Raw genomic sequence first — 26,172 nt, forward strand, 5'->3', positions numbered from 1 at the left:
TCAACAAAAGCAGCTACTTAGAGAGAACTAAATGGGTGAACTGACGCCAAGTGCCTTTGGTTATTATTACCGTATCAGTATCTCAGCTGAGGGCCCCTCGGTATTCAAGGCACATCCTCTGCAGCCTCAGCGGCCATTTCCCACCCCTCCTCCCCAGCCCTCCCCTTGCTCTGCTGTCTGCGATGCGGGAGATGAGCTGTTGATTGATATGATAATTTTACTTTCATAGCAAAGTCAGTCATGTTCAATGATGGGATTTCACCGGCCCGTTAGATCTCCCGGGTCCCCTTCAGCTGAGCGATCCTCAAATACCAACTGCTGCACAAAAGGGGAGTCTTCTAATAAGAATTGTCTGCCTCAAATCATCTGGAACAAGGCAGAGGCTACGATGATACAAGGGACAACACAGAGCTACCGAGTGCCGGGGACTCTTCCAGGAGCTTCCCAAGACTTGACACAGCTCCTCCTGGGCAGCCCCGCAAAGCGCAGCTCCCACACACTGGGGATGGGGAAACCGAGGCACGGGGGGACAGGAGGGGCTGGGAATCACCCAGGCTCACTCCTTGTCCGGGCAGCTGCTGCTCACTGGTCACTGTCCCTGGACACGTCCTGAGCATTTGATTAATGAGATAAACACACCCCCTGGGCGTCCCATCCATCTGAACAGTGAAAACGAAAACACCACACTTCATCCCATTTGTACTTAGAAAGGATTCTCCCGTTCTAGGAGGGGTGGGCAGGGCAGTGACAATTCTTCCTCTGATAGCAAATGGGAAACTGAGGCCTGGAGAAGATGGGACACATCTGGGACAGCGCACAGTGGGTCAGCATGGGAGCCAGTCCTGCTGGCTCCCTTCCTCCCCACCCACCCCCCACCCTGGGGACCCACACTGGGCCACTCGCCCAGGGGAAAAGCCAACCTTGGCTCACCGTCCTTCTCTGCACAGGCTGCCTCCGTGAACCCCCTCTTTGCAGCCCTCACCCCTGCCCCCCTCCGCGGGTATTTATGCCTGCCTCCCCCCTAGACCGTGCACTTCCTAGGGGCAGGGATGGCCTCTGACTTGTTCACCGCTGTGGCCCCAGCACCTAACAGGGTGCCTGGCAGGTAGCAGGAGCTCAAGGGGTTTGTGAAATGAGCAAATAAATGGATTATGTCTCCAGTGGACAAAATCCTACCAGGCTGGCTGGACCCAGCTGAAATACCCTTCCTTTGGACATTTGTCTCCCTGGACATCCCACTTGGTTCCCGGAGCTCCCTATCGAAGCTCTCATCAAGCTGTGCAGTCGGGTCGGATTAAACCTACAGATCTGCCTCCCCCTCACTGCTGATCTCTGCCTGGCTCATCCCTGCATCCCTGGCAAAGACAGTTCTTAAATGTGGAAGGAAGGACAGATGGGAGGGAAAGTGGGTAGACAGACAAACAGATGACAGAAAGGTGGGTGGGTGGGAAGATGGAGGAAACTCTACCCTTTTGGGTGATGTTTTTTGGTATCATTTCTCTTTCCCTGCAGGCAGCTCCAGAAATCTAGGGACAGAATGCGCTGGAAGAGGGAAGCCAGGACCAAAGGCAGCCCCACCCACCAATCCCACCCTGCAGCCTGGGATCTGCTCCCAGTGCCCCAGGGTCCCACCTGGAATCCATCCAGTCCTCCTGCAGGCCCAGGGGCAGCAGCCCCCTCCCCACCACCTTCTCTTGCCTCCAACAGTGGCTCCAGCCCCCACCCCCATCCTCTACCCCCATCCAGCCTCCCGAGAAGCCTTCAGCCTCCCTGCCCTCTGGTTTGCACCGTTGGACGCCGAGGCCTCCTGCCTCCGTACTGTTGCAGAGCTGGGGTGACCCAGTCTCTGCTCTTAAAAATTATTCAGTTAAGAAGCTCCCGCGGGCCCCTTCTCGAGCAGAAGAGAATTTTCTACGACAAGGAAAACAATCATATCTGCGTTGTCTAATTGGTGTCCACTAGCCCCAGGGGGCTATTCAAGGCACCCCTGAAATGTAGCAGATGCTACTGAGGAATGGAATTGTAAATGTTATTTCATCTTAATTAGCTTGAAATTAAATAGCCACGTGTGGCTAATCGTGACGGTACGGGGCAGCACAGGTCTAGAGCCCTTCGGTGCAGCACGGTTCCTCCTTGCGTCTAGCCTGAACCCTCCCTGCTGGGAGCGGGCGTCGCTCCTGGTTCCCGGCCCCCGTCTCGCGACAGCTGCTCTCTGCCTTGTTCCCTGAGCTCCATCACATTCCAAAAAGCTTTGATCCAAGTACAGACGTTACTCTTGCCTTTTATTCCAGCATCTCCCAGGACTCCAATATGTACAGACTTTATTTATACACACATAATATACACCATATATATACGTATTTATATATATCCACACGCCAGCCCACAGGCTCTCACACACGCACACGCACGCACCCTCCTCGGAGCCCCCGCAGGCCCGGAAGGGGGTGCCGGGCTTGGCAGGCAGTCGTGAGGTTTTGTGTTTTTTGCTTTTAAAAAGAAGGTCATTTCCTCCAGAGGGGTCCTCCCTCTCCCCAAACCCAAAACCCCTCCCCTGAAACACTTGGAAAAAAAAATTTTTTTTAAAGATGAGGTTTCTCTCCGCTCTGCCAAGGTGGTTGCTCAGGAACCCAGGCTCTCTGCACAGCTCTGCACGGGTCTCTGGAGAGTAACTCCACCCCGTCCTCCCAGGGGACCCCGCCAGGAGAGGCCCCAACAGCAGCTGAGAGCCTGGCCATTCCAGCCCACCCGGTCTGGGGGACCCCGGCCGCAGGGGCCCCCAAAGCAGCCGAGAGGCAGCGTCATGGCCGTGGCTGTGCCCCAGGTGGGGTGGGGGCTACAGAGTCAAGGGCACCTGCCAGATGAGGAGGGTGCTGTCCGTCTCCCCGCACGGGGCCGGCCTCCCGCTGCCGCTCGGGGCGCTGCTGAAGTTGCGGTAGCCCTGCCCGCCCGACACGATGGCCATGGAACAGATCTCCTTGCGGTTGGCGTCGCGGGCGCAGGGCCGGCTGCGCACCCAGACGTCGGGGTCGTCGGCCATCTCGTAGATGGAGCCGTCCTCCTCGCTGTGCTCCAGCGCCGAGCCCTCAGCAGGCGCCGGCTCCCGCACGGAGAGCAGCGGGCCGGGCAGGTGGGCGGTGGAGCGCAGGCGGTACTGCAGCAGGGTGCCCTTCTTGCGGGGCAGCTCGCGGCCCACGTGGCTCTTGGGCACGGGCACCGGCTCCGCAGTCTGCCCATCCTGCTTGTCCTCCTCGGCCTCTTCCTGCTCGCTCTGCAGGATGTCGGGGGCCAGGACGCTGGTGGCCACAGTCAGGAAGGCCACAGGCCCGCAGTGACCGTTGAGGGAGACCATGCCTTTCCCTGCAGGAGAGGGGGCGCGGGAGAGGGGGCTGGAGGAAGGCAGCCACGCATCTCTCTCAGAGAACTTCCTACGAGTTTTGTTCTGGGCGTGTGCCCACTGCCATCTACGCTGGATCCTTCCCAGGAGGCCTGGGGTGAGGTCTGGGGTGAGGGTGACCCCTGCTTGGGGCTACTTTCCTTGGGGGAGTGAGACAGGAGTGACCCAATAAACCACTTGGGGGACCCCGGTGTGAACGTCCCTGTGATTCTCACGTCTCCACAGCTGTGCCCAGGTGTGGCCTCCACCCAGTTCCCATCTGTCTACACTGCATTCTTCAAAAGCTCAGGCTCCTGCACAACGAATCCTTCTTGAACTCCCCCCTGAGGAGCTGGCCCTCCCGCCCTGCAGCCCTGTGTCCCTGGAACACCCCCCGCCTGGTGGCACATGCCGCCCTGGTTGTCACTGCCCCCACGAGACTGGCAGCCCCTGGAGGACAGGCTTTTGCCCAATGCATTCCCACATCATGGGGATAAGCCCCCAATAAACATCCCTTGGCTGAACAAAATGCCCATCTGATTACATCATGATAACCAGAAATCTCTGGATTTAGGAGGGGAGCCTCCCTTGGTAGAGGCCTGGTCCCTCCTCCGGGCTTCTCGACCTCGGGCCCACTGCCCACTGCCCGTGGGCCGGCTCGCTCTTTGTTGGGGTGGGGGTGGGGTAGGGTGGTCCTGGGCACTGTGGGAGGTCCAGCAGCCTCCCGGCTCCACCCATTGGATGCCAGTGGCACCCCCCACCCCTCAGTTGTGACAACCAGCACCATCTCCAGATATCGCCAAATGTCCCTTGGGGGGCAAAACCACCCTCACTGAGAACCACTGCTCTATCCTCAGAGGTTCTGACCCTTAGGTGCTTCCTGGGTGGGAGATGCAAACCCTTTCAAATTATAAGGAAAATTTTGCAGGCACATGATTTTCCTCAGGTCCTCAAAGGGGGCATCATCTCCCCACACCCAAGAAAGTCAGTCCTGTTTGTTTTTCTAGAGCCCTGGCCCAGGCAGTCTCTGAGATTCGCAGGGAGCAGAGTCGCCACAGGATCCCTTTCCAGGGGCAGTGGGCACACCTGGCCTCCAGGAGGGGCCCTCGACTACCTGAGTTAGCCAGGAGAGGCCCAGAGGCTCCCCCCCATTTCTACTCCCACCCGGAGTGACCGTTGTGTCATTATTCTCGGGGCAAAGGCCTCGAGGAGCTCAGGCCTCCGGGTAGCCATGTGCCACGGGTCCTCCCTGACCCTGCCTTGCTCTCCAGGGCCCCAGTGGCCCAGGTCGGGGCAGACCTTCCTCCCATCCACGCAAACACATTTGCACGTGGACCCTGTGAAGAGCCCAGGCCCCCATCCCCAGGAGCCCTGCAATTTCTATCCCTGGATCCCCGACATTTTGAAACTGCTGTGGGGAGGAGCAGAAGGGACCCAGCGGAGCCATGACCATCTGTCAGGTTCTTTCCCAATCCTCAAACAACCTGCCCAGGGTGCACTGTTGCACCCATTTGCCAGATTAGAGCTGAGACTCCAGGAGAAGGTGGGGGGCTGTGGGAATCACAGGATCATTTCATTCCATGTTGTTGTTGTGCCACCCACAATGCCAGAGGACACTGCAGCCTGGACCCCTGCCCCAAATCAGACCAGAATGTGAACACCGGCCCCTCCCCCACAGCCGCCTGGCCCCGACCCCGTGCCCCCTAAACAGGCCTCGGTGAGCCTCACCTGTGATCTTGGGGATGCCTTCCAGCCGGGGCACAGGCAGCAGGACGATGATGCCCTGGTCGGTGCCCACCCAGAGCAGTCCCTGGCAGATCAGGAGGCTGGTGACACACAAGTGTTTCTGGCCTGCAGAAAGAGAGGCCAGCATGAACAGCGATGCCCTCAGGGAGAAGCAGCGGGCTCTAGGGGCCCCTGCCAGGTGAGGAGATGGCACAGCATTGGCTCTCCCAAGAGGCAAGTGAGAAGTTGAGCAAGTGAGAAGGTGGGCACTTTGGGCCTGGGAGGCTGGCCTGGCTGGATTCTGGACCCCTAGGGCTGAGCCTTGGGCTCCTCCCTCCACCCAGCCTCAGTTTCCTTGTTGCCCTGAGGATGCAACAAGGTAATGACATAGAGCCCAGGACCTGATCCACACACAGCCCCTGCCAGGGACACAACCAGCCAGCTGGGGAGTGGAGCCAGGGAGGACTGGGAAGGTGCAGCCTTCAGACAGCGAGGGCAAAGTGGATGCCAATGCAGATGGGGTACACGCGGAGGGGGCCAGGGTGGAGGCAGGGACATGGCATGAGTTGGCAGCGTGTCAGCAGCCCCTTTGTGAAACACTACTTCCAGCTTGGGCCTGACATTCTGTACACCCGCCGTTCCTGGGCCCAACAACAAAACGGACCACTCACTGCTAGAAACCAGCATGTTTTCAATGTCAGGCCACATTAGTTCTTTTTCCACTATCCCCTCAGCTCTGTCTCTTCGTTTTAGCAAGACTGTCAATGGCAGGGAGGGCAGTGGGCTGCGCTCCAGAAGTGAGTCCCTCTACACCTTACCATGCGGGCTGCAGGTGTGGCTGAGACAGAGGCTGGGTTCCAACCTGGCTCTGCGACTTACTAGCTACGTGACCTGGGGCAAACCTCTCTGTGCCCTGGCTTCCTCACTTGTAAAAAGGGACGATGACAATAATATCTCCTTGTAGTCGACAGCTGTGAAACACCTCACCCCGTGCCTGGTGCACAAAGCAGCCCAATGTGCTGAGACCTCACCGCTGCCCCCGTCACTAACAACACCAATGCTGGCACTGGAGGTTGGAGGGGGCCGGGTGCAGCCGCAGGCCGGGGACAGCCGGCTGTGCCCCCACAGGCTGCGCGGAGCTCCTGCCTCTGCAAAGGGCCATCTTGCTTCTCGCCCGAATCCTTCTGCTCCTCTGAGTGGGGTTTATTCTCCCCTCAGGTGGAATCCGAATTCACGCCATGCACCATGGCAGTGATGATGCCAAGTTGTATTTGAAATGACGCTTAGAGCAGTGGTTGCCAAGCCTGGGTGACCGTCAGCACCACCAGGAGGGCCTACAGCTCAGATCACCAGTTCACTCCCAGAGAGAGGCCCCAGCCCTCGCACTTCCAGCAAGTTCCCAGGCGAGGCTGGTGCCGCTGTTTTGGGGACCACACTTGGAGAAAGGCTGTTCAGCTGTTTCTGATGCCCTCACGCCCTTGCTCTGATCTGACATGAGCCTTTGGGTCCTCGATGCCTTATCGCTCTTGAGAAAACAACATACATTCCATTTGTGTAGGTCTATGTGGGGAGCATCCTCAGAGGAAAACGGCTACATATTCACCCCAAAGAAGGGTCACCATCTTGGGATACACACAGCGGGGGCAGCGCAATGTGCCAGATCATCCCTGTCCATTCGCTTGGCCTCAGGACTGTCCCCAAGCACCTACTGTGAGGCAGACTCGTGCTCAGTGTGAAGGCACAGCGGGAACCACGCACAAATGCCCCTGCTCATGAGGAGTAACCATTCCAGAATTTTCTATGATAACGGAAATATTCTCCACCAAGCTGTCTAATTTAGCAGCCATTAGCCACGTGTGGCCACTGAGCACCTGAAATGTGGCTAGTGAAACCTAGGGACTGATTTTTAATTTTACTTGAATTTAATTAACTTAAATTTAAATAGCAGCTACTGTATTGGACAGTGCCGTCCTAAAGAGGGAGGCAGAAAATAAAAACGGGATGAAAATGGGGCGACGCAGCAGAGTGCGCATGGGCTGGAGGATTCCTGGCAGTTCATGTCTGTTCTGCTTCCTAAGGGTGGGGGGCAGGAGTGGGGTGGGGACCACGATCCAGGCGACAGCGAGGAGCAGCCAGGCCAAGGCCTGAGGGAGGGCCCCGCGACAAGCACGCGTGTCCACACTGAAGCCAGGGTGGCTCAGGCCGTGGACAGTCGCAGGATGTCCGGGGGGAGGTGAGAAGGCGTGGGCTTTGTGAGTCAGGGTCGGGGGGACTTTTCATTCCAAGTGCAATGAGAAGCTACTGGAAGCTCCTAGCAGGACAGCAACGGGGCCGACGTTACAATCTAGCCGCAGTGTGGGGAGGAACTGGGAGACACGGCGAGGCAGCAGGATGATGGGAAGCCAACACGTCCGAGAGATGTTCTGAAGCAGAACCAACAGGCCGGTTGACAGATAGAGAGAGAGGGGAGAGGAGGAGGGGAACCCAGGACAGCTCCTCGGTTTGTCTTGAGCAGCTGGGCAGATGGCAGTGCCACCAATGGAGATGGAGAAGGGGCGGGTTTGGGGGCTGAGGTCAAGAGCTCTCTTTTAGATGTGTTGTTTGAGATGCGTATTAGACATCCGAGTGGGCTGGGTGGGATACACCAGCCTGGAGACATGATGCAAGCTCAGAAAGTCACACTCGTTCCGTTGATTCGATGTGGAAATGCAACCACACTGAAAAATGCTAGTGACTTGATGACAGGGGCTATTTCACAGGCAGCATCTGTGTGTTCTGTGGAGCTGGTACTGTTTTCCACACCTGCACCAACTCAGGAAGCGTAGGCTCAGAATGACAGTGACAGCCCACAGTCGAGGGATGGGCCTGCCAGCAGCTGGGGCTTCAGGTGTGACCGGCGGGCATGAGAGGCCTCGGCTGCGGGCTGGCTCTCATCACCACCTCCCCTGTCTCCTCAGCACAGGCCATGGTCTGGAGTTACCTTATTTTTCTCTGCGCTTATTTATTGTTTGCCTCCACAAACTAAAATGCAAGCTTTATGTGGACAGGACCTTATTTCTTTACTCAGGATTGATTCCCCAGCTCCTCACACACAGTAGACACTCAAAAAATATCTGTGAGTGAATGAACGAGTGAGTGAATGAATGAAGAGATGTGAGAATGGACACAGGAGTTGATGTCACTTACTAGCTGAGTATATTTGAACAAGTCACTTTCTTTTTCTCACTGATCAATGAGTATTACAAATCTACCTTGCTCAGTTTTATGATTAGAAACATTATATATAGGATACACATGCATGCACACACACAGCTGAGCACAGCTCTTAGCCTACAGTAAACAATCAATAAATGGAGGCTATTAGGATAATGTTCGGGGTTATTAGAAGGATCTAGACTCTAATGTTTTCAGATCAGCTCCATCAGAGCCATAAACTCACAAAAACAATAAAGCCAAGATGGGGAAGAGTGGTGAATTTTCCGTCCCACGTGCCTCCCCTCCTTTTCCGAGTCCCCTGGGGCCTGGAGACCAGCAGGAGACGGTTCCGGACGCCCCTGCATCCTCTCAGTCCCCCCAGGACGGCCAAACCTTGACAAATGGAAGGAAGGCAAGTAAGAAACCGAAAGAGATGCCGGAATGGAGAAATGACTTCATCTGCAGACCTCGTTCTGGGGCCCTCCCTCCTCCCTGCTCTGCCCTGAGGAAAAGAGTGAGACGCTTTTCACAAACAGTCCAGAAGAAAAAAAAATTCTAATGGTGGATAAATATTTTATCACAGAGACTTAATGCAGCAGTGCTCAACTCACCCAAGCCATCTATCTGGAGATATACAACTTTAAAAAGCTCGGGCTCTCAGAGAACATTTTATTAATGACCCGTCTAGTTAAAAGGAGGAGGGAGTTCAGGTTAAAAAATGCATTAATGCCAGTCGGGTCCTCGAGCGGAAGAAAGGGGTCCAGGGAAGGAAGCGTGATAAATTTTTAACACACCCTAAAAAAGAATCCACACTAAGAGGAGGAACAAATTCATTACTAATTATGCAATTATTTCATTTGGTGGTACGGGGAAGAAAAATACTTAAAAGCCTTTTAAAAATATCTCTAATAAAGAATTTAAGCATCCCGCTCTATTGTTTCTCCACGAGGGCGCGACACGGGTGAGCTTGGGGCCGTCCTCCATGCTCTGTCCCCGCCACGCTGGCTGGGGCTGGTCAGCCCCTCAAGGTTTGGGGCACCCAGGGTGGACCTGGCCTGGCTGGGCCGCAGGCTCCCCAGTGTTGCTGACTGGCAAAGGCCAAGGCCTGGGGGTAGGAGGCCCAAGGCAGTAACTCCTGGGGATCTTCTGGAAAGCCTGCACCCAGGAGCTTCTGGGCCCCAGATGTGTCCAGAGTCCAGGGCCAAGGGGTCTGACAAGCAGAGGGAGGGGTGGCTGTGTCTGATGCAGCGGGGCGAGCTAGGACCTCGTAGGAGAGGCAGGGTGACAGGATGGGCAAGGAGGGCCGGCGACGCTGTGAACCTGACGATGAAGGAGACAACAACAGCCGACGGCACCATCACAGACCGTGGCTTAGGCTGCCCCGGTGCTGCCTCGCGGGACACCCACAGTCCTGAGAGGCCAGGACTGAGGGGGGACACGGCTCTCCCCTTGCTCCCAGCCAGCGGGCGGGAAGGTGGCCATGCTGGGATTCTGGCAGGGCCCGTCGAACTCCTGGTCTACCCTACACAGCAGGGCCAGGTTCCACTCAGATCTCGGTCCCGCGGTGTATGGATGGAGAAACTGAGGCCCAGGAAAGGGGAGTGACTGCCCCAGGCTGGGTCACGAGCCTGTGAGGGGGCTACGATTACAAGCTTGGATTCAAAGCCTGGCTCGTGCCTTACCAGCAGTGTGACCTAGGGCCAGTCACTTAACCTCCTGAGCCTGGTTTACCTGGTTTTTAAATAACTACAATATGTTTAAAAAAAAAACCATTATAAGGAATGCTCTTCCTTTTTCAGAGGCTAACTGCAAAGAATAAATAAGTTAATGATGTGAAAATGAATTTTACTGAGGTGCTGGCTCCTCCGTACAGTCGATGCCCTATGGTGTGAGCTGTTGTTTTTCTCCCTACAGCTGGGGGTCTGCCCACAAAGCCCACCTTGACCACTCAAAAAACTTGATTCTTTCTCTCACTCTCCTCGATCCCCATAAGAAGAGATTCAGAAGATTAAAAAGGCCCATAAGATTATCCATTTATTGTTGGTGATCTACTAATTTGAAATAATTTGATTATCAGCATAAATGTGGAAATATTTCCGTGATAGAGAGGTTTTTATTGTAGGTGGGATTTAGCTTGGATAATGGCTAAACACAACGAAATACAATGAAACTGAGGCTGAAAAGCCAGGGAGGGGAAGGGGAAAGGAAGGGAGGCCCCCAGGACCGTTCCCGCCAGGCCTGCCCCACACCCCTGGAGAACATCAGAAGTGCCAACCCCACTGTGCGCCTCCTGCCCCCCAGGACTGGGCCCCATGGGGAGGGGCCACGCTGCACCTCAGAGGGACACGGGGCCGTGCAGGGGACCACACGGCTGACATGCAGCCGAGCCAGGACTCCAGCCCTCGCCTGACCCACCCTGAGGCTGATATTGTCCCCGTTACCCAGAGCGGGACTCCAAAACGAGTCTGGCCTGGTGTCACCCACGGGCCTGCCCTTGGCCTGGGCCCAGCCGCTTCACCCTGCTGAACAAACCTCAGCTTTTGCATCTGTAAGCTGGGGACAATCCCCACCTCACAGGGTCAAAGTGAGCAGGAAGCAAGACCCTGGGCATCCCCATGGGACCCTACCGGGGGCAGGTGTCCCAGGCTGCCCTGGCGAGCAGCCACCCTCTATGGGCACCAGTGCAGATGCAGGGACATTTGTGCCCAGCCAGGAGAGTGCAGGGGCCGGGGTGACACCTGGGTCCCACAGCCGGGCTTAGGGAACAAACCTCCCAGGGAGAAGGAGGCCCCGAGGCCCCAAAGATGCCAGACCCTCAGGCAGGAGGACCCGTCCCTGGCTTGGCAAATGGCTGCTTCCGGCCTCGGCCACAGCCTGTCTGCCGGGTCCTCGTAACAAGTAGCTCCAGCCCCCAGCCTGCCACACGGGCTGCTTCCCGGGGCCCGGGGCCCTCTGCCTCCCCAGATGCTGAACTCAGCCCTGCCTGCAGGGTCTGGCCAGGACGGCAGCCACACGGTCCTCCAGACGCCCTGGCCCTGGTCAGCTGTCTGGGCCCAGTGGGCAGGCGAGGTAAGTGGAGGCTGCTGAGCCCAGGGGCTGTGACAAAGCCACAAAGCCGGCAGGTGTCTGCCCCGGCCCCTCCCCGCACCGTCCACGGGACCCAGGAAGGGTCTTGGTAGGGACAGGATGAGGGGGCTCCAGGTTGATCCCTCGCCATCTCCCCTTCCCACCTCGTCTCACCAGCGGCCCTGTAGGGGCGTGCGGGCCCACAGGGGTGCAGGCCCTGCCCACAAACCAAGGGGGCATTCGCCATTCTTAAAAAACTTCTAAGGGCGGAGCCCCCTGGCTGGCCTTACCTCTTTTGCTTCAGCCCATTCTGAAGGGAATTTGAAGCAGAATGAGAGTTTTCATCAATCTGAGGAGTGGGACCGTGTAGACTAGCAGCCTGGCCTCCGAGCAGCTGCTCAGCTGGGGAGAGGGATTGGGCCTGGAGCCTCACTCCCTGGAAGCCCACAGCCTGAGGGTGTGCTAAGGGCCCTGAGACCATCGGAAAAGGGACTTCGGGGGTACACACTGGCTGGCTTCCCACCCACCACAAGAGAAAGTCCAGTTCCTTCACTCGGTGGTCCTGGCCCCCGTCCACCCCAATCCCATCTCTTGTTGCAGGTTCCCGCCCTGGCCCTGCTGCCCCTGAGTGGTCTCCATCTCGGAGCGCCTGTTTCGAGGCTGATGGAGGCTGCCATGGGGGTCCCTGAGCCAGCCCACCCATGTCGCACCCCCACCTGCCCATGGACACACACCAGGCACGTCCGGCCTCACCTGGCAGGAGGAAGGTGGTCCTGGTGGCGATGTTGATCTCCTGCAGGTGCTCCAGGGTCTCGGTGTGGAAGAGGCGGATGGAGGAGCCGGAGGAGAAGGCCATCCAGACGCCGCTGCCCGCTTTCACCATGTGCGTCACACTCACTGCCTCGTCCTGGTGCGCCTCGAAGCTTTGCTGCGGCACAGAGGGGGGTATCAGTGCTGGGCTGGGGTCTGTGGGCTGAGCCTCTAGAGGCCAAGCCTGGGCCCCTGAAGCCCTGGCAGGCCCCTGCTTCCCCGCAATGGGGCAGCTGCTTTTGTGTTTCTCACAAGTGCACGCTAACCCGGCCTTGGCCTGAGTCAGAAGCAGGGCCACAAGGAAACCTTAGACGACAGGCTCTGGAGTGCTATAAATGCTTAACAGGCTCTCGGAGTGAAGCGGAGGGGCCGGGGGTCCCTGCTTCAGGGGATTGACCAGTTCTCAGTGTGTAATTACTCCCACCCTGGCCAATTTCAAGCTACTAACAAGACATAACTGAATGAGGAGTGGGAAAGAGGAGTGCACAACTGGCCCTGAGAGATGGAGGACCAGGCTCTAGCACACACCTGCGACCCCTTCCACAGCCTCATCCCATATCGTGTTACCCAGGGAAAGACAAAGCCAAGGTCAGCTGAAGGGGAAGCCGCGGGTGCTGCATAGCTGAAGGGGAAGCCGCGGGTGCTGCATATCGTGTAAAGTTACAGAGGCAACCAGCAGACCCCCTGGGGAAGGGGGTGGGGACAGGGCCCGACCTTCATCTGTCACAGCAGGGAGCTAACAGACAGTGTCCAAAGTTGTCCAATCAGGAAACAGCAGAGTGGATGAATTAGGGTCAGGGGGAAAGTACGGTGAGTTACAAAGAAAAGTGGCAAAAGTATTTCCTTCCAGAAAGCAGGACTGGGGATGTGGAGGGGTAAGGGCCTTTGGGGGCTTCCCATCCACTGCAAGAGAAAAAGCCCAGTGTCCCTCCCTTGGTGGTCCTGGCCCCAGCCCACCCTCACCCCACCTTTCCCTGAGGGCTCCCCATGATCCAGGCCAGCCCAAGCGTGGGCCTGAGTTGATGTTCAAGCCACCCCATGTGGCCGCATCTCTGCCCTCCCACGACCTCTGTCTGCAGGTGCATCACCCAGTGTGCACCTGGGAACAACTTTTCAATCTCTGAAGACTCCACTTCAGGGTGAGGTCCCTCTTCCGTGAGGCCTGGGCTGGCCGCCCCTCCTGCAGGCCACCCCGGCCCACAGCAGCACAGGCTCACTTTACTGCGTGGCTCTGCCCAGCTGCCTCCTGCACTCGATTGAGAACTCCCAGGACAAAGACTCCGGAACCCTCTGCCCGGCACAGGCCAGCACACAGTAAATTCCATCAAGAATGAATGGACGGTCACTGGAATCCCTTCTACAAAATGTGATTGTTACTCAGATACAGATAAGTCAAGCACTCAAAACTCAGAACAATCCCAACACCCAGCCACTGGGGGCAGTCAGCAACTCGGGTGTGTCCACCTGTTTACAAAGACTGTGTGGTGAACATGGAAAAATGTGGATGCTGTAGCGATAATTGCAAGAAGGAAAAAAAAAAGATGCACCCAAACTTGGAGGCGGGGAAGGGTGGGAGGAGGGCCCCGCAGGCTGCAGGTGGCATCAGGTGGCGTCAGGTGGCAGACGTGGTGATTCTCCTTCCTGTGAGTGCTCTGGTTTTCCTCCTTTTTCTACAAACAGGATGTGCCACGACACCCAAGACAGCAGACAGATGCTGGACAGAACATGTACTTGGACTCAGACTTGCTGTTAAGTCTCATTTCCTCAATAATGTCAGAGGCCTGGGCCTCAGTTACCCCATTTGCAAAAGGAGGCTGTCGTGAGGATCCTAGGGCCCACGGTGAGGGAGAGCCCACCAGACCCGGGGCCAATGTGGTCTCATTGAACAGGTGCCCTTGAGTCCCTACTATGTGCCTGGTGTGGTTCTGGGTGCTGGGGATACACTGATGAGCCAGACAACAAAGGGCTCACTCTTGGGCAGCATCCGTTCCTGGAGCAGGAGATGACGGAAACAAATAAACACTTAGGCTGCTCCACATGTGATAACCACTGCACAGAAAAGAACGCTGGGAGCCACTGAGACTCGGTGGTCAGAGAAGTCCCTCTAGGAGGTGGCATTTGTCAGAGCCTGAACAATGTGAAGGAATCACCCCCAGGATGATTGGGGGAGTGGGGGGTGGTATTTCAGGCAGAGGATACAGCAATGCAAAGGCCTGAAAACCAGAAAGGCCAGTGTCGGGGAGCAGGACGGTAAGGGCAGAGGTGGGAGGGGTGGGCAGGGGCCTGACTGCCTTGACGTTCGAGGTAAAGACTTCGGATTTTATTGATGTGCCGGAGGGGGTCGAGCTCTTCAGTGACAGGATTGGAGTCTGGCTGCCGTGTGGCGGGAGATGGGTCTCCTGGTCTGGCCCAGGAGGCCTAGTGTGGGTTTAGCAGGTGAGACCCTCTCGCCCTGGACAGCCGCTAAGGCCCTGGCCTCGGCTCCCCTCCTTCCTGGTTCAAATCACCAAAGGCTTTCCACTGAGGAAGGAGCCAGCAGAGGAAGCTTGGGGGTGGGGAGGCCTCCCTGGGGAGCCAAGCCAAAGAACTTGGTGTTCATCCCCAATCAGAATCAGGCCCAAGAGGACAAGATTGGGACATGTCCAGGGAAGCTGCTTTTGCTGAGCAGCCCCTGATGGCTGAGCTATGAACCTGCAAGGGAGGGATGGCCGACGGGCTTGAGGGGAACTGGAAAGGAAGGGAGGGGAGGGAGGACAGGCTCCTCAGGGCTGATGAGGGGTCTCCTCCTTCAGACTGGGAGCTCCAACAAGAAGCTCCTGAGTTGGGGAGGGATCATGCTTTGCTTGGCAGCCCCCATCCCACACAGGTGACGGCTCAGCCGCCAAGTCTCTGGGATCCACGGGGAAGCTGAGCCCCCTCAAGGCCTCCACAAAGCTGAGTGTGGCCGGCCGGTGCACGCAGAGGGCCAGCAGCTCCACCTCTCCGGCCTTTTCCCCATCTCCGCTGCCCACAGCCCTTGTGGCACTGGCCTGCCATCCTCCAAGGAAACCTGTGAGCGGTCTGAGTTACTTTCCTAAACCAGCCTGCACTTCAGACAAGTTCACTGAGGCCCAGACCTGAGCCGTCCTCCCTGGTTCCACCAGGAAAACTGCCCGAGAGGCCTTGCTGGGGTTGCCAGCGAGGAGTTACGGACCCAATTACAGATGGCAACGCTGAGACCCAAACAGACTTCCCACATCAACAAACATCCAACCGACCAACAGAAGGATGAATGGACGGCACAGCAGGACAGCCAGGGAGATGCCAAGAAGCTGTGTCTGCAGGCTTTTCCTTAAAGCAGCACACACTCAAATAAACACTTGCACACGATGGCACAAACACACACCAACAGAGCCTCCTGCCCGACTCCCGTGGAAATCAAAGGTATTTCCTGCCTCTGAAAAAGCCAAACCACTCACAGGCCTGAGACCATGGGAAGCTGTGCCCGAATGTGCAGCCAGCCGGCCTTGCATGCTGCTGTCAGAACCTAATTAAAAGAGAAGTCGGCAGCGGAAACCCAGGCTCATTTCTCCAGAGAAATAACAAGTTTGTCTCCAGGCCCAGAGGGGTTTGCAAAACGCCTGTGCAAACCTGCTAAGCCCAAAGGGGTAAGGCGGGTGGGAGAAACGGCTGCAGTAAATCTGAAGAATGGCGGAGCATTTGCAGCTCAGCCCCAGCTCCTCACGTCCCATGCCTCAGGTAGCTCTGGGCTGCCAGTCAGCTGGGCCTGCCCTCAGGGACCCCCCCGAAGCCAGGAGCCCAAATCGGGGGAGCCAGGTCTTGGAGTCCTGGCTGGGCCTCTTGCCACTGGACCCAGGTCAAGGCCAGCAACGAAAGACAGGCTGGCCTCAGTGGGCCCAGAGGGAGCTGAGCACAGCATCTGCAGGTGAGGGCAGGTGGTGGGAGCACAACACATCCAGGTGGGGGAAGGTGGTGTGAGCACAACTCCCCCAGGTGGGGGCAGGTGATGGGAGCACAGCTCCTCTAGGAGGGGCACGTGATGGGAGCACAACACCCCCAGGTGGGGGCAGGCAGCAGGAGCACAGCTCCTCTAGGAGGGGCAGGTGGTGGGAGAACAACATCCCCAGGTGGGGGCAGGTGATGGGAGCCTAGCTCCTCTAGGAGGGGCACGTGATGGGAGCACAGCACCCCCAGGTGGGGGCAGGCAGCAGGAGCACAGCTCCTCTAGGAGGGGCAGGTGGTGGGAGCACAACCTCCCCAGGTGGGGGCAGGTGGAGGGAGCACAGCACCCCCGTGTGGAGGCAGCCCTCACTGCCCACTGTGCTTGGACAACCCATGTTGTTTGTTTTGGTTCTCCAAACACAGTGTCTGCTTATCCAGAGAGGAGCTCAGGTTTGTTTGATCCGAATCAATTGCTAGAGAAGGCTGTCAGCTCAAGCTCCTCTCTCCTCCCAGCCAGGGTGAGCAAAACATTGCCCATCTGGCACCCCAGCCCCAGATCATGGCTTCCTGTCTCACCTCAGGTGTGGCTGGTCTGGGGGGCCCGGGAGGTGGGGCTGCCTTACTCTCTAAGAGGACTCTATACCTCTCTGCCCTAAAGAAGGCCCCCTACCCACCTGCCAGCAGCACAATAGTGCCCTCCTCTGGGCTTCCGGAAGGCCTGGTGCTTCTGCTCACTCGGCCCCATGCTCCAGGCTTGGCTCCTTACTGGGTGCCACCCTGTGCCAGGGGGACTGCTCTGTTTGGATTCTATACGAGACCAGCAGTCTGCAAACAGCAGTCCTTGGGCCAAATCCAGCCTGCTGCCCATTTCAGTACACCAAGTTTTATTGGAACACAGTGGTGCCCCCACAGAAAAGAATCCCTTCAAGTGGCTTGGGAGCCCAGCACTCTGACTGTGCGCTCTTGTCTTGTTTAAAGACAAAAAGTCTGCAAAGGACTTTACAGAACTATATGGAACTTTCCTTAGTAGGCTTGGTGGGGCGTTGGACTGCATTCTGAAACTATTTTCTGTGACCGAAGGACACTGGTGTTATTGGGTGCCAGGGTTCCAGTGGAGAGAAGACAGAATCAAATGAGGGGTGAGAGAAGGGTAGGGTAGGGCTCTACAGCCTCGGATTTGAACTTGGGGTATCAGGGTGAACGTCACATTTTTTTTTCCAGGCTGTGTCCGCTGATAAGGCCTAGAAACAATGAAACCCAGCAGCCTTGAGCGTCTCCAGATCTTGATTTCTAAATACCACTCCCCACTGAAAGAACCCAACCCCTGGGGAAATGGCCGGCTGGGGCAGTGAACATGGGGTGAGCCTGGGCCACGCGATGCCAAAAGCAAGCAGGTGCTCGAGGAACGGGGGCAGCACCCAAAGGGCCCCGCGGCCGGCACAGAGGGGCACCCGTTGACCCTGCCTTGATGGTCCTGGATTATAGCACCCCAAATTTAAAAAGAAGATATGAATTTAAAGTGATAGTAAAACAAAACTCAGGGGTGGGGAGAGGGAAAACTCCTCTCTAAAGAAGAATCAAATAGAGAATAACAACCAATAGATGTAGAAGGAACGACAGAATGAGACAGTCCTGATTTTGCCACCACCGACGGGTCACCAAAGGGTGCTGAAACCACGGTGGAAGTTTGCCGAGGAGCAGGACGCCCACAGTCCCCTTACTAATTACAAAGGGAGAGCAGTACCTTCCCACGGGGAGACCCCCCCCCCCCCCCCCCCCCCCGCAATCGACGATGGGCTGCACCTGCGCTCCCGCCTCCCGTGGGGTGTGACAGGAGGTCGTGGCGCCACCGAGGCAGAATCTGGCCAAACACTTGAATCCAATCAGATTGAAACAACTGGCAACTCCAAATTGTGGGGTCTTAAATAACACACAGGCTTGGGCCTTTCAAAAAGTCAGTATCGTGGAGACAAAAAAGAAAAAAAGCACAGGGATAATTCTAGGTTAAAAGGAGCCTAAGGAGACATGATGACCAAATGTAGCACGTGGTCCTAGGCTGGATGGGGTTGGGGGGAGCAGTTATAAAGATTCTGGGGGGCAACTGGGAAAATGTGCACAGGCCAGTACCTAGATAATATCAGGGTATTGATGTTTAACTCCTGGGTGTGTTCATGGTGGTGTTGTTAAGGAGAAAGATGTGCTGAAGAATTTAGGAGTGTGGTGGACTGAACCGTGCACCCCAGTTTGGACATGTTCTTGGTCTTGGTCTGCATTCTGGGGGGTGGGGGCCCACCGTGCATAGGATCTCTTCAAGGTGTCACCCCACTGCATCAGGCTGGGCTGTGATCCAGATTATTCTTGTCCCTTATAAGCAGAGTAAAGAAGAGAGAAGCCACAAGAGCAGCCAGTAGCTGGAAGTCAACGGAACCCAGAAGAGAAAGGAGAAGATGCCATGCATATTGCCATATGATGGAAAAGCCAAGGACCACGGATCGCCAGCAGCCAGCCCCAGAACGCCACAGGCTTCTGGGAGAGAGCACTCACTGCCTCGCTGATGCTTCAGTCGTGGCCTTCTCCTGGCCTCAACACAGTAAGCCAATAAATTCCCATTGTTTAAGCTAACCCAATGTATGGTATTTGTTTTAGGAGTAAAGGGTAATGGATGATGTTTGCAACTGACTTTTAAATGTTCTAGGAAAATCAAAAGTGTGTCTGTGTTTGTATGTGTGCAATATTAATGTTTAGTTAACTAGGTGGAGAATATATGTGTTTATTATAGTATTTACGGTTTGTTATAGTATTATTTCAACTTTCTTGTTGTTTGAAAATTTTCAAACTAAAAAGTTGGCAGCAGGGTAGTGGGTGGGTAGGCAAAGTTAAAAAACAAAAACAAAAACAAAAAAAAACAAAAATAAAACCCAGAAAGGCTGGCAGGCCGGAGCCAAGGGTTAGTTCCGACTCCGGCTCCACCCCTTCCCCACCGTGTGACTCGGGCCAGTGGCTGGGTCTCCTCCCTGGCCTGTAAATGGGGACAGAAGAGGGCCTCCCCTATGGAGTGCCGTGAGGACTCGGCAGACACTGCGGCACACAGCGGGTACAGTTTGCAGGCGTGGTTGGGAGCTGACCCGGTGGGGCTGGGGTGGAACCCAGGTGTCCTGGCCCTGCCCGAGGCTCCCTGTCCCCTTTGTCCTTGGCCTGCAGTCCCACAACAGTCCCTGCAGGCGCCTGCCACAGAGTTCCTGATGGGTGAGACTGCCCCAAAGAGTGCTGACACAGCCCAACCTCCAATCGTGCAATATTTATGTGCCTCCAGGTGATGCTGCCGTGCACAGTTTCCATAAATTCCCACGGTGAACAGCTCAGTACTCAAAGTCGTTAGAGCTGAGATGATGCCAAGGAGCCGGGAAGGAACGCTGGGCTCCGGGGCTCTCGGGGGCTGGAGCTGCTGGGAAGGTGGCAACGAGGCTGGCAGAGCTGTGCTCCCTGGGTGTCTCCCATGCGCCGGGCCTCTCCGAAGCCAGGCCAGGCACCTCACAGACACCCCTTATGAAAAAAGAGGAAAGGAGCCCAGGAAGGGGGAGCACCAGCCTGGGTGATCCTGCTGGGTGGGGGCAGAGCTGGACGTGAGCCTTGCCTGCTGGCTCTGGGCTTGTATCTCCACTCGAGAGGCTCACGGGACATGCTCAGGCCGTCCCCATACACAGGACATGACCACGAAGGGGCTCTTGCCCCCACTCTCTGCTCAGTCACCCCCGCAGACCACCCGCTGAGGCTTGCCAGTCCCCCACCAACACCACCTCCATTGAATCCCCCTCCAACCTGGGAGGGGGCACCATCACGCTGAGGGCTTTGAGAAATCACCAGCATGGGGTTACTCTGCCAGCAGGGGACGGAGGCCTGAGGTCACGGGGACTGCTGCCCAGCACGTGGGGAGGCCCTGTGTTCACAGCCGTGAGCCCAACTCCCTCTGTCCCCTGAGGAACAGACTGAAGCCAAGTGACGCTTGCAAAGTCGCAGTGCTTAGGAAACGGGAAAGCCAGGGTTCGAACCTCAGGGACCACCTTATCCCAGTCGTGCAGGGCTGTCCCTGTTTTAGCACTGAAAGGCCCACATCCTGGGAACCCCCGAGTCCTGGGCAAACCAGGACAGCTGGTCACCATAAAAGGACTCAGAGCCCACACTCTATCTCCAAGCCACAGATGGACACCTTTCTGTGGGCTCCGTCCAACACCTGAACACTCCAGCTTTAGGAGGTTGACAAGCAGAGGCCAAGGACCATTTGCCGGAAGCAGACCTGCCCTTCCTGACTCATTTCCAAGGAGGCTTAAGATCCGGCGTCCACCTCCACCCCTTACCAGGAAGTCAGTTGGCATCTCTGGGACTCAGTTTTCTTACCTGTAAAGTGGGAATCAGGTCTCTCCTCTCTAGCAAGAGACTTCAGCAGATGCCCTAGCTCTGGAGAGTCCAGGAGAGACGGTGGGACAGCTGTCCCTGCCAGCTCCAAGACTGATGGCCAGGCCCAAATTTTTCTTTAACAATCCACTTTGTAATTCACTGTGCAAAACCTGGTGTCTTTGGTGCATTCTTCAATGGTTTTTGCCAATGTCTCAAAATGGCCTGTAAACCACCCTCACCACCCCCCACAAGTTAAGGATTCCTGTACAAAAGCTTCCTCATCACGAAGCACCTAAGGAACATGAAGGTGGGAACAGATATGAGGTTCAGCCCTCACCACCCAACCACAGCCCAGACCAAGACACACGGGACGTGCCACGGCGGAGAGGCACCCTGACATGGCCACGCAACGTTTCCCTTTGAAACCAAAACTAAACCAAAATCCATCAGTGCATTGGGCCATTCTGGAGAATGGACAATAGAAAGCATCTCACAATGTGAGGCACTGATATTCTCCTCATTAACTGCACTTAATTTCCTTCTGTTTCTTCAATTATGAGGCCAGTGCAGTGTTTCTTCCCCGGCATTGACCCTTGAGACCACCTGGAGCCCCAAACACCTTTCCCAGGGGTCTTCCTTCACCAGCTGCTCCAGCCTTGCCCTGGACAAGCAAGTGTCAGGGCGGAGCTGGGGGGCAGCTGCCTGGTGCCCCCTGCCCTGGGCACCATGGGACTTTGCACTGAGCGGGCACAGACGGAGGAGTGGGGCGGCACCTCTGGCTCCTGGGCATGCCCAGGCTGCACTCCCCTCGTCTCCCCTCACGGCACCCCTGCAACCCCTACGAGGAAGGGACAACACTGTGTCTCCATCCCGACAGGGAAACTGAGGGTCAGATGGGGTGGGAGGCCGGGGGAAACAACAGCCAGGGCAGAGCGGAGCTGAGGTCTGCATGCTCACCTTCTTCGCAGCCCTTCCGTTGCCACAAGTTACCCCGTTGTCTGTTTATGCTTGAGAGAGGCAGTGAGGCTACAGGGTCGGGCCAGGCTGCCAGGGCTCAGGCCCCAACTTCACCAGTACTGCCTCAGTTTCCTCGACTTTAAAATGGGGGTCATAATAGTGGCTCCAGCATAGGATCATTGGGAAGACCACACGAGTCTCCACTTGGCAAAGAGCTGGGAGCAACCTCTGGGACAAGCGGGTCTCAGCATTCACTCAGTGGTGGCAGAGGTCTCCGCCCCCCAGGACCCTCCACCCCCCACCCCCACCCCCACCCTGGAGAGGCAGGTCCATGAGGGCGGGGACAGCTGTGGGAGCCCAGCACAGGGAAGGAAGCCCTGGCCAGTGCTCTCTTCTGGGCAGGGGGCTGGAGGAGCTGGGGAGAGACCGGGGGTGGGGGGAGAAATGGACAGAGATAAGAGCAAGAGAAGAGCTGAGTCCTTGTGAGTGAGACAACATAAGAGAGTGATTGAGATTGTTTCTCTGACCACATTTCCCATGTGGTCAGAGGCTCTTGGCTGGACCCCTGGCACACAGTAGGGGTTGAATGAAGTTTAGCTCGTTGCCGGGCAGAGTCTCATTTCCCATTCCCCGTGGACCAACCTCATGGCCCACCTTTACCCCTTTCTTGTTCTCAGTTGCTCGTTCAGCAGACCTTCGCAGGGGCCTGTGCCCAGGCCTGAGCCATGGTAGGGGGACCTCAGCCTCCTGTGTACGCCCCGCCGGGGTGAGGGTGATCGCGCTGGAAGCTGAGGAAAGAGGGAGCACAGAGGAGGAAGCAAACAAAGAACTGGCAGGGGCAGGGGGCAGTCAGGCTTCAGGGAGAAAGGGACTGAGCCTGAGTGAGCGAGCAATAAGATTCTGCAGACCCAGGAGACTGGCAAGGGCATCCTCGGCAAGGGGGATGGCAGGGGCAAAGGTACAGGGGCATGAACGGGCCTGGACAGAGCCTGCAGGGAATGGGGGCCTGTCGGGGGAGTGGCAGCTAGAGAAGGGGGGCCTTGCAGGAAGAGAGAGCGACTCAGCCCAGGAGGGCCTTGACTTGGTTCTGAAGCAGGTGTGATGGGGGATCTGTTCTGGAAAGATCCTCTGGCGGCCAAGCCTCCACGTGAGCCCAGAAAATGTCCCACGTGCTGCTCGAAGGGTGGAAACGTGGCCCGGCCCTCCACCGACCCCCACACCTCCTAGCCTGGGCTTGACCAGAGGGGGAGTGACGGGCTGTGCTGTGGCAGCCGAGACCCTGGGTTCCCAAGCTTCTGTAGCAGGGGCGAGCTGGCTTGGCCAAGGCCACCATCCTGCCCTCCGGTGTGGGGCGTTAGGTGAGGGGTACAGGAGGGTCCATCCCCAGTGTCCAGGCACAAGCCCACTCCTGAGACTTTGGAGGAGACAGCAGCAGCCGCTTGAAAGGCCAGAGTCTCCGAGAGCAATGGAGGGAGAAGAGAAGCCCAGTCCAGTCCAGAGGGGCCCGGAGACGCACAGGGGCTTGGGGCCCCCGGCTTGATTCAGACTCCCAGGCCCCAAATGGACAGTCTCAAAAAGACTCAAACCGGCAGTCAAGGGCCTATATGATATCAACACAATCAACCAATCTCCCCCTCTCTCACATGAATACACATGTGCACACACACACACACACGCCATTCTTGCACCCCCTTGTCTGCTCACACCGCTCGGCAACTGCTGAGGCGCTGCTCCAGTCCACCCACCTCCCTGAGCCTGCTCCCGGAGGCTGGGCCCAGCACCCAGGCCATGCTGCCCACTGCTCCCCTGGGCTCAGTGGTAGGCTGGGTCTGCACCCCACAACCAGGCTCGTGCACAGGGGCCGACCGGCCTTACTTCCACGGGGCAAGGCCCCCTTGTCCAGGGCACCTCCCCTGAGCCAGGCTGGACTTGTCTGGCCATGGGTGTCATCTTGCCACCCATCCTACAAAGCTCCCTTCTCTCCCCAGGTATTTGGGTCTCTTGACTCTGGTTGTCACCCCACCCCCCACCCCCAATAGAGCCCAGAGAGCCCTGGCAGAGACCACGTGCCATGTTCCAGGATGGGGCAGCTGCTCCCCTGGGGTCTGTCCTGCCCACCCCTGCTCAGGGCTCAGAGGAGAAGCGAGTGCCAGAAGAGGTGGGGCTGCGGAGAGGGGTGTGGGAGAGCTCTGTGAAGGGGGGACAGAGCTCTGAGAAGAGGGGGGGCAGAAGGACACGGACTGGCCCCTCCTGCTGTCGTCCACCCCTTCACCACCTGTGCCCCGTCTGGTCTCTCCACCGTGGTCCCTTGTCCAACTTCCCTTTCCAGCCCCCTTTTACTCCTCCAGTTTCAGTCACAGCTCCAGGAAGCCTGTTCCCTGAGCCAATGGCTTCAATCTTTTTTTTAAGCCATGAACCTTTCATCAACCTAAGCCATTGGGGGAGATCAAATATTCAACAGAGGTAAGATCTGAGCTCATCCAGGTGAGGAGAGAGGGGCCTAGGGACCCGCCCCTAAGCCAGCCCCTGACCCACAAGACGGACCCTGAGATGTTCCTTCCAAGCCCCCAGACCCCTCGGAGCAGAGTCTGCATCCCCGGCCCCAGCCCCTCCATTTCCTGACCCTAAAACGCTCCCAGGGAAGGGGACTTCCCCACCTTCTGCCTTCCCCAAGCTTCCTAAAGGGGAGTTCTTCTGGATGTCTAACCTCGCCCCTTCCCGATGCTTGGAGAATGCTCACCCTCCTTTTGAACTTGTTACTGTTGCGCCTTCTTGTGGAAAGTCTCCACAACTTTAGTAAACCAGTTTCTCAACTTTCACTGGCCTTTTAATTTAAAGAAAATAACAGAATGACAACAATAACAATGATACACACATTTAAAAAAATTTAAAACGAAAGTGCTGAGCAGAGACGCCCAGTGGAGGGAGTGACCCCTGACCCCGTGCACACTAGCGGTTCAAGCGTGGGCACTTCTGCCGGGCAGCTCCAGGGGACCGTGGGAACCCGGCGAGTTTTCTGGCCTCCACACTAATCTGCATCCCCTTACCCAGGGAGCTCTGCGCGTCTGGATTTTGCTTTTGCAAATTCCCACCCGTTTCGTGTCATAAATAAGACAGAAGACAGAAAACTAATACAGCCCAGTGATGCATTATTCATGGCGCGTCACACTGTTATGATAGATTTACAACATCTAATACATGCAAACGAAGTTTGGGCACTAAACGTGAAAATTAGGGGTGGGGAAGAGGGGGTGCATGGGGAGGCAATCTGGGGACCGCTGGTGTCCAGGAACCCAGAGTTGTTTCCTCTCTGTTGGGCTGGGACAGAAAATGTTAGTGTGGGTCCCTGAGGCCCACGCGGCTAGGGCGGGAGGTGAGGGCACCAGGCTCCTCACACAGTGCACTTGGTAAGTGCCTGTCACCTGCTCAACTCAAGCCCCCGGCCAACGGCTCTGTACGCCCCCCTGCCCCATCGCCCTCCACCATTAAGCAGAAACAACCCAGATAGAGCCATTTCCCTCACGGTGCCCTCAGGGTGTCCTTCGGTGCCTCACCCCTTTACTGAGCACCTACTACGTGACAGGCCTGGTGTCGGCCCCAGAGCTCCAGCCGGGCCACAGCGGCCAACAGGATGTCGTTCGCCCCGCCCTAAGAGGTCCAGTCTGGGGAATCCAACAATCTTCCCCAAAGCGTCAGCATGCAGCCATGAAGGATGGCAAGGGGCCACATCAGTGGGTCGCAGGGGGTGTGACCCAGTGTGTGTGGGAAGCCTGGGGGGTCCAGACAGGCCTCTCCCAGGAAGGGTGGAGGAGGCAGATCTATGGGAGAGGGGTTCCCCAACTAACTTTCCCAAATGCCCTGTGCAGCAAGAGCCAGGACAGGTGTCCAAACACAGCCCCGACTCCCCTGTGCTCCGGCACTTTCCAGGCAGCGCTGGGAGCATCCCCCAGACTTGTGCTTCTGCAACTCCACCAAGGAGGTCCAGAATCTGCTTAGCGGGGCTCTGTGGGGGAGGGGGCGTTGCCATGGAAACACCCAAGGCTGGCACAAGGGGCACGGTCAGAGGCGGGGGTCCCCGGTCCTGAGGTGACAGCTGTCCCAACCACCTCCCATGGCTTTGGAAGAACAGTCCTTCCCTGGAGTCAAGTGGAAACCCCCACTGTACCCTGCAGCACTGGCCGCCGTCTAGGCAGGGCCCACCCACTGGCCTCAGACCCTCTGACGGTCCCTTCACCCAATTTCCTCCCCACCTCCTCTGGGCACGGCCTCTCCCCTCAATTTCCTCAAAGGCATGACGAGTCCTTCCCCCTGGGAGACTTCCCCACCTGGCCCCAGAGGCCCCAGCCTTGGTCAGCCCAGATTTCCAACTTTCCACCCAGAACTCACAGCACAGCCTCGCACGCTCCTTGCAACCAGCTTGTGTTTCCAGAGGTTGCACCACCACATGGGAAAAAAGGCATCCACACGGCCACTCCACGTGCACTTGCTGGGGCTGCTCTGTGCCTGGCCCCGTTTTCACAGAGCTCACATCCTAGTGGGTGCAGATGACAACCAACGAGGTAATTTCTGAAAGCGACATGCACTGTGACGATGACAAAGCCGGGGTGAGACAAGAGTGTGACAGTGGGGACTCAGAGGGAGCGGTCGGGGAAGGCCCCGTGGAGGCAGCAGTTGAGCCAGGACCTGAATGGCAAGAAGGAGCTGCC

General features: G+C 57.1%; 1 protein-coding gene across 12 annotated transcripts in view; it reads right to left on the minus strand.

Moving 5' to 3' along the window:
- Positions 1 to 2,265: 2,265 nt before the first annotated feature.
- ARHGEF10L (Rho guanine nucleotide exchange factor 10 like) overlaps positions 2,266 to 26,172 on the minus strand; it is a 167,741-nt gene continuing 143,834 nt past the window's right edge. For all 12 annotated transcript variants that reach the window (XM_037828364.1, XM_037828365.1, XM_037828368.1 and 9 more), the window contains 3 exons: positions 12,116 to 12,290; positions 5,105 to 5,227; positions 2,266 to 3,360 (listed from right to left, as the gene is read on the minus strand). In XM_037828364.1, coding sequence (XP_037684292.1) covers positions 2,837 to 3,360; positions 5,105 to 5,227; positions 12,116 to 12,290 — 822 coding nt within the window. In that variant the 3' untranslated portion in view covers positions 2,266 to 2,836. The remainder of the gene's footprint in view (positions 3,361 to 5,104; positions 5,228 to 12,115; positions 12,291 to 26,172) is intronic.

Source organism: Choloepus didactylus, chromosome 2 (assembly GCF_015220235.1).
Source record: "Choloepus didactylus isolate mChoDid1 chromosome 2, mChoDid1.pri, whole genome shotgun sequence".
Taxonomy (NCBI): domain Eukaryota; kingdom Metazoa; phylum Chordata; class Mammalia; order Pilosa; family Megalonychidae; genus Choloepus; species Choloepus didactylus.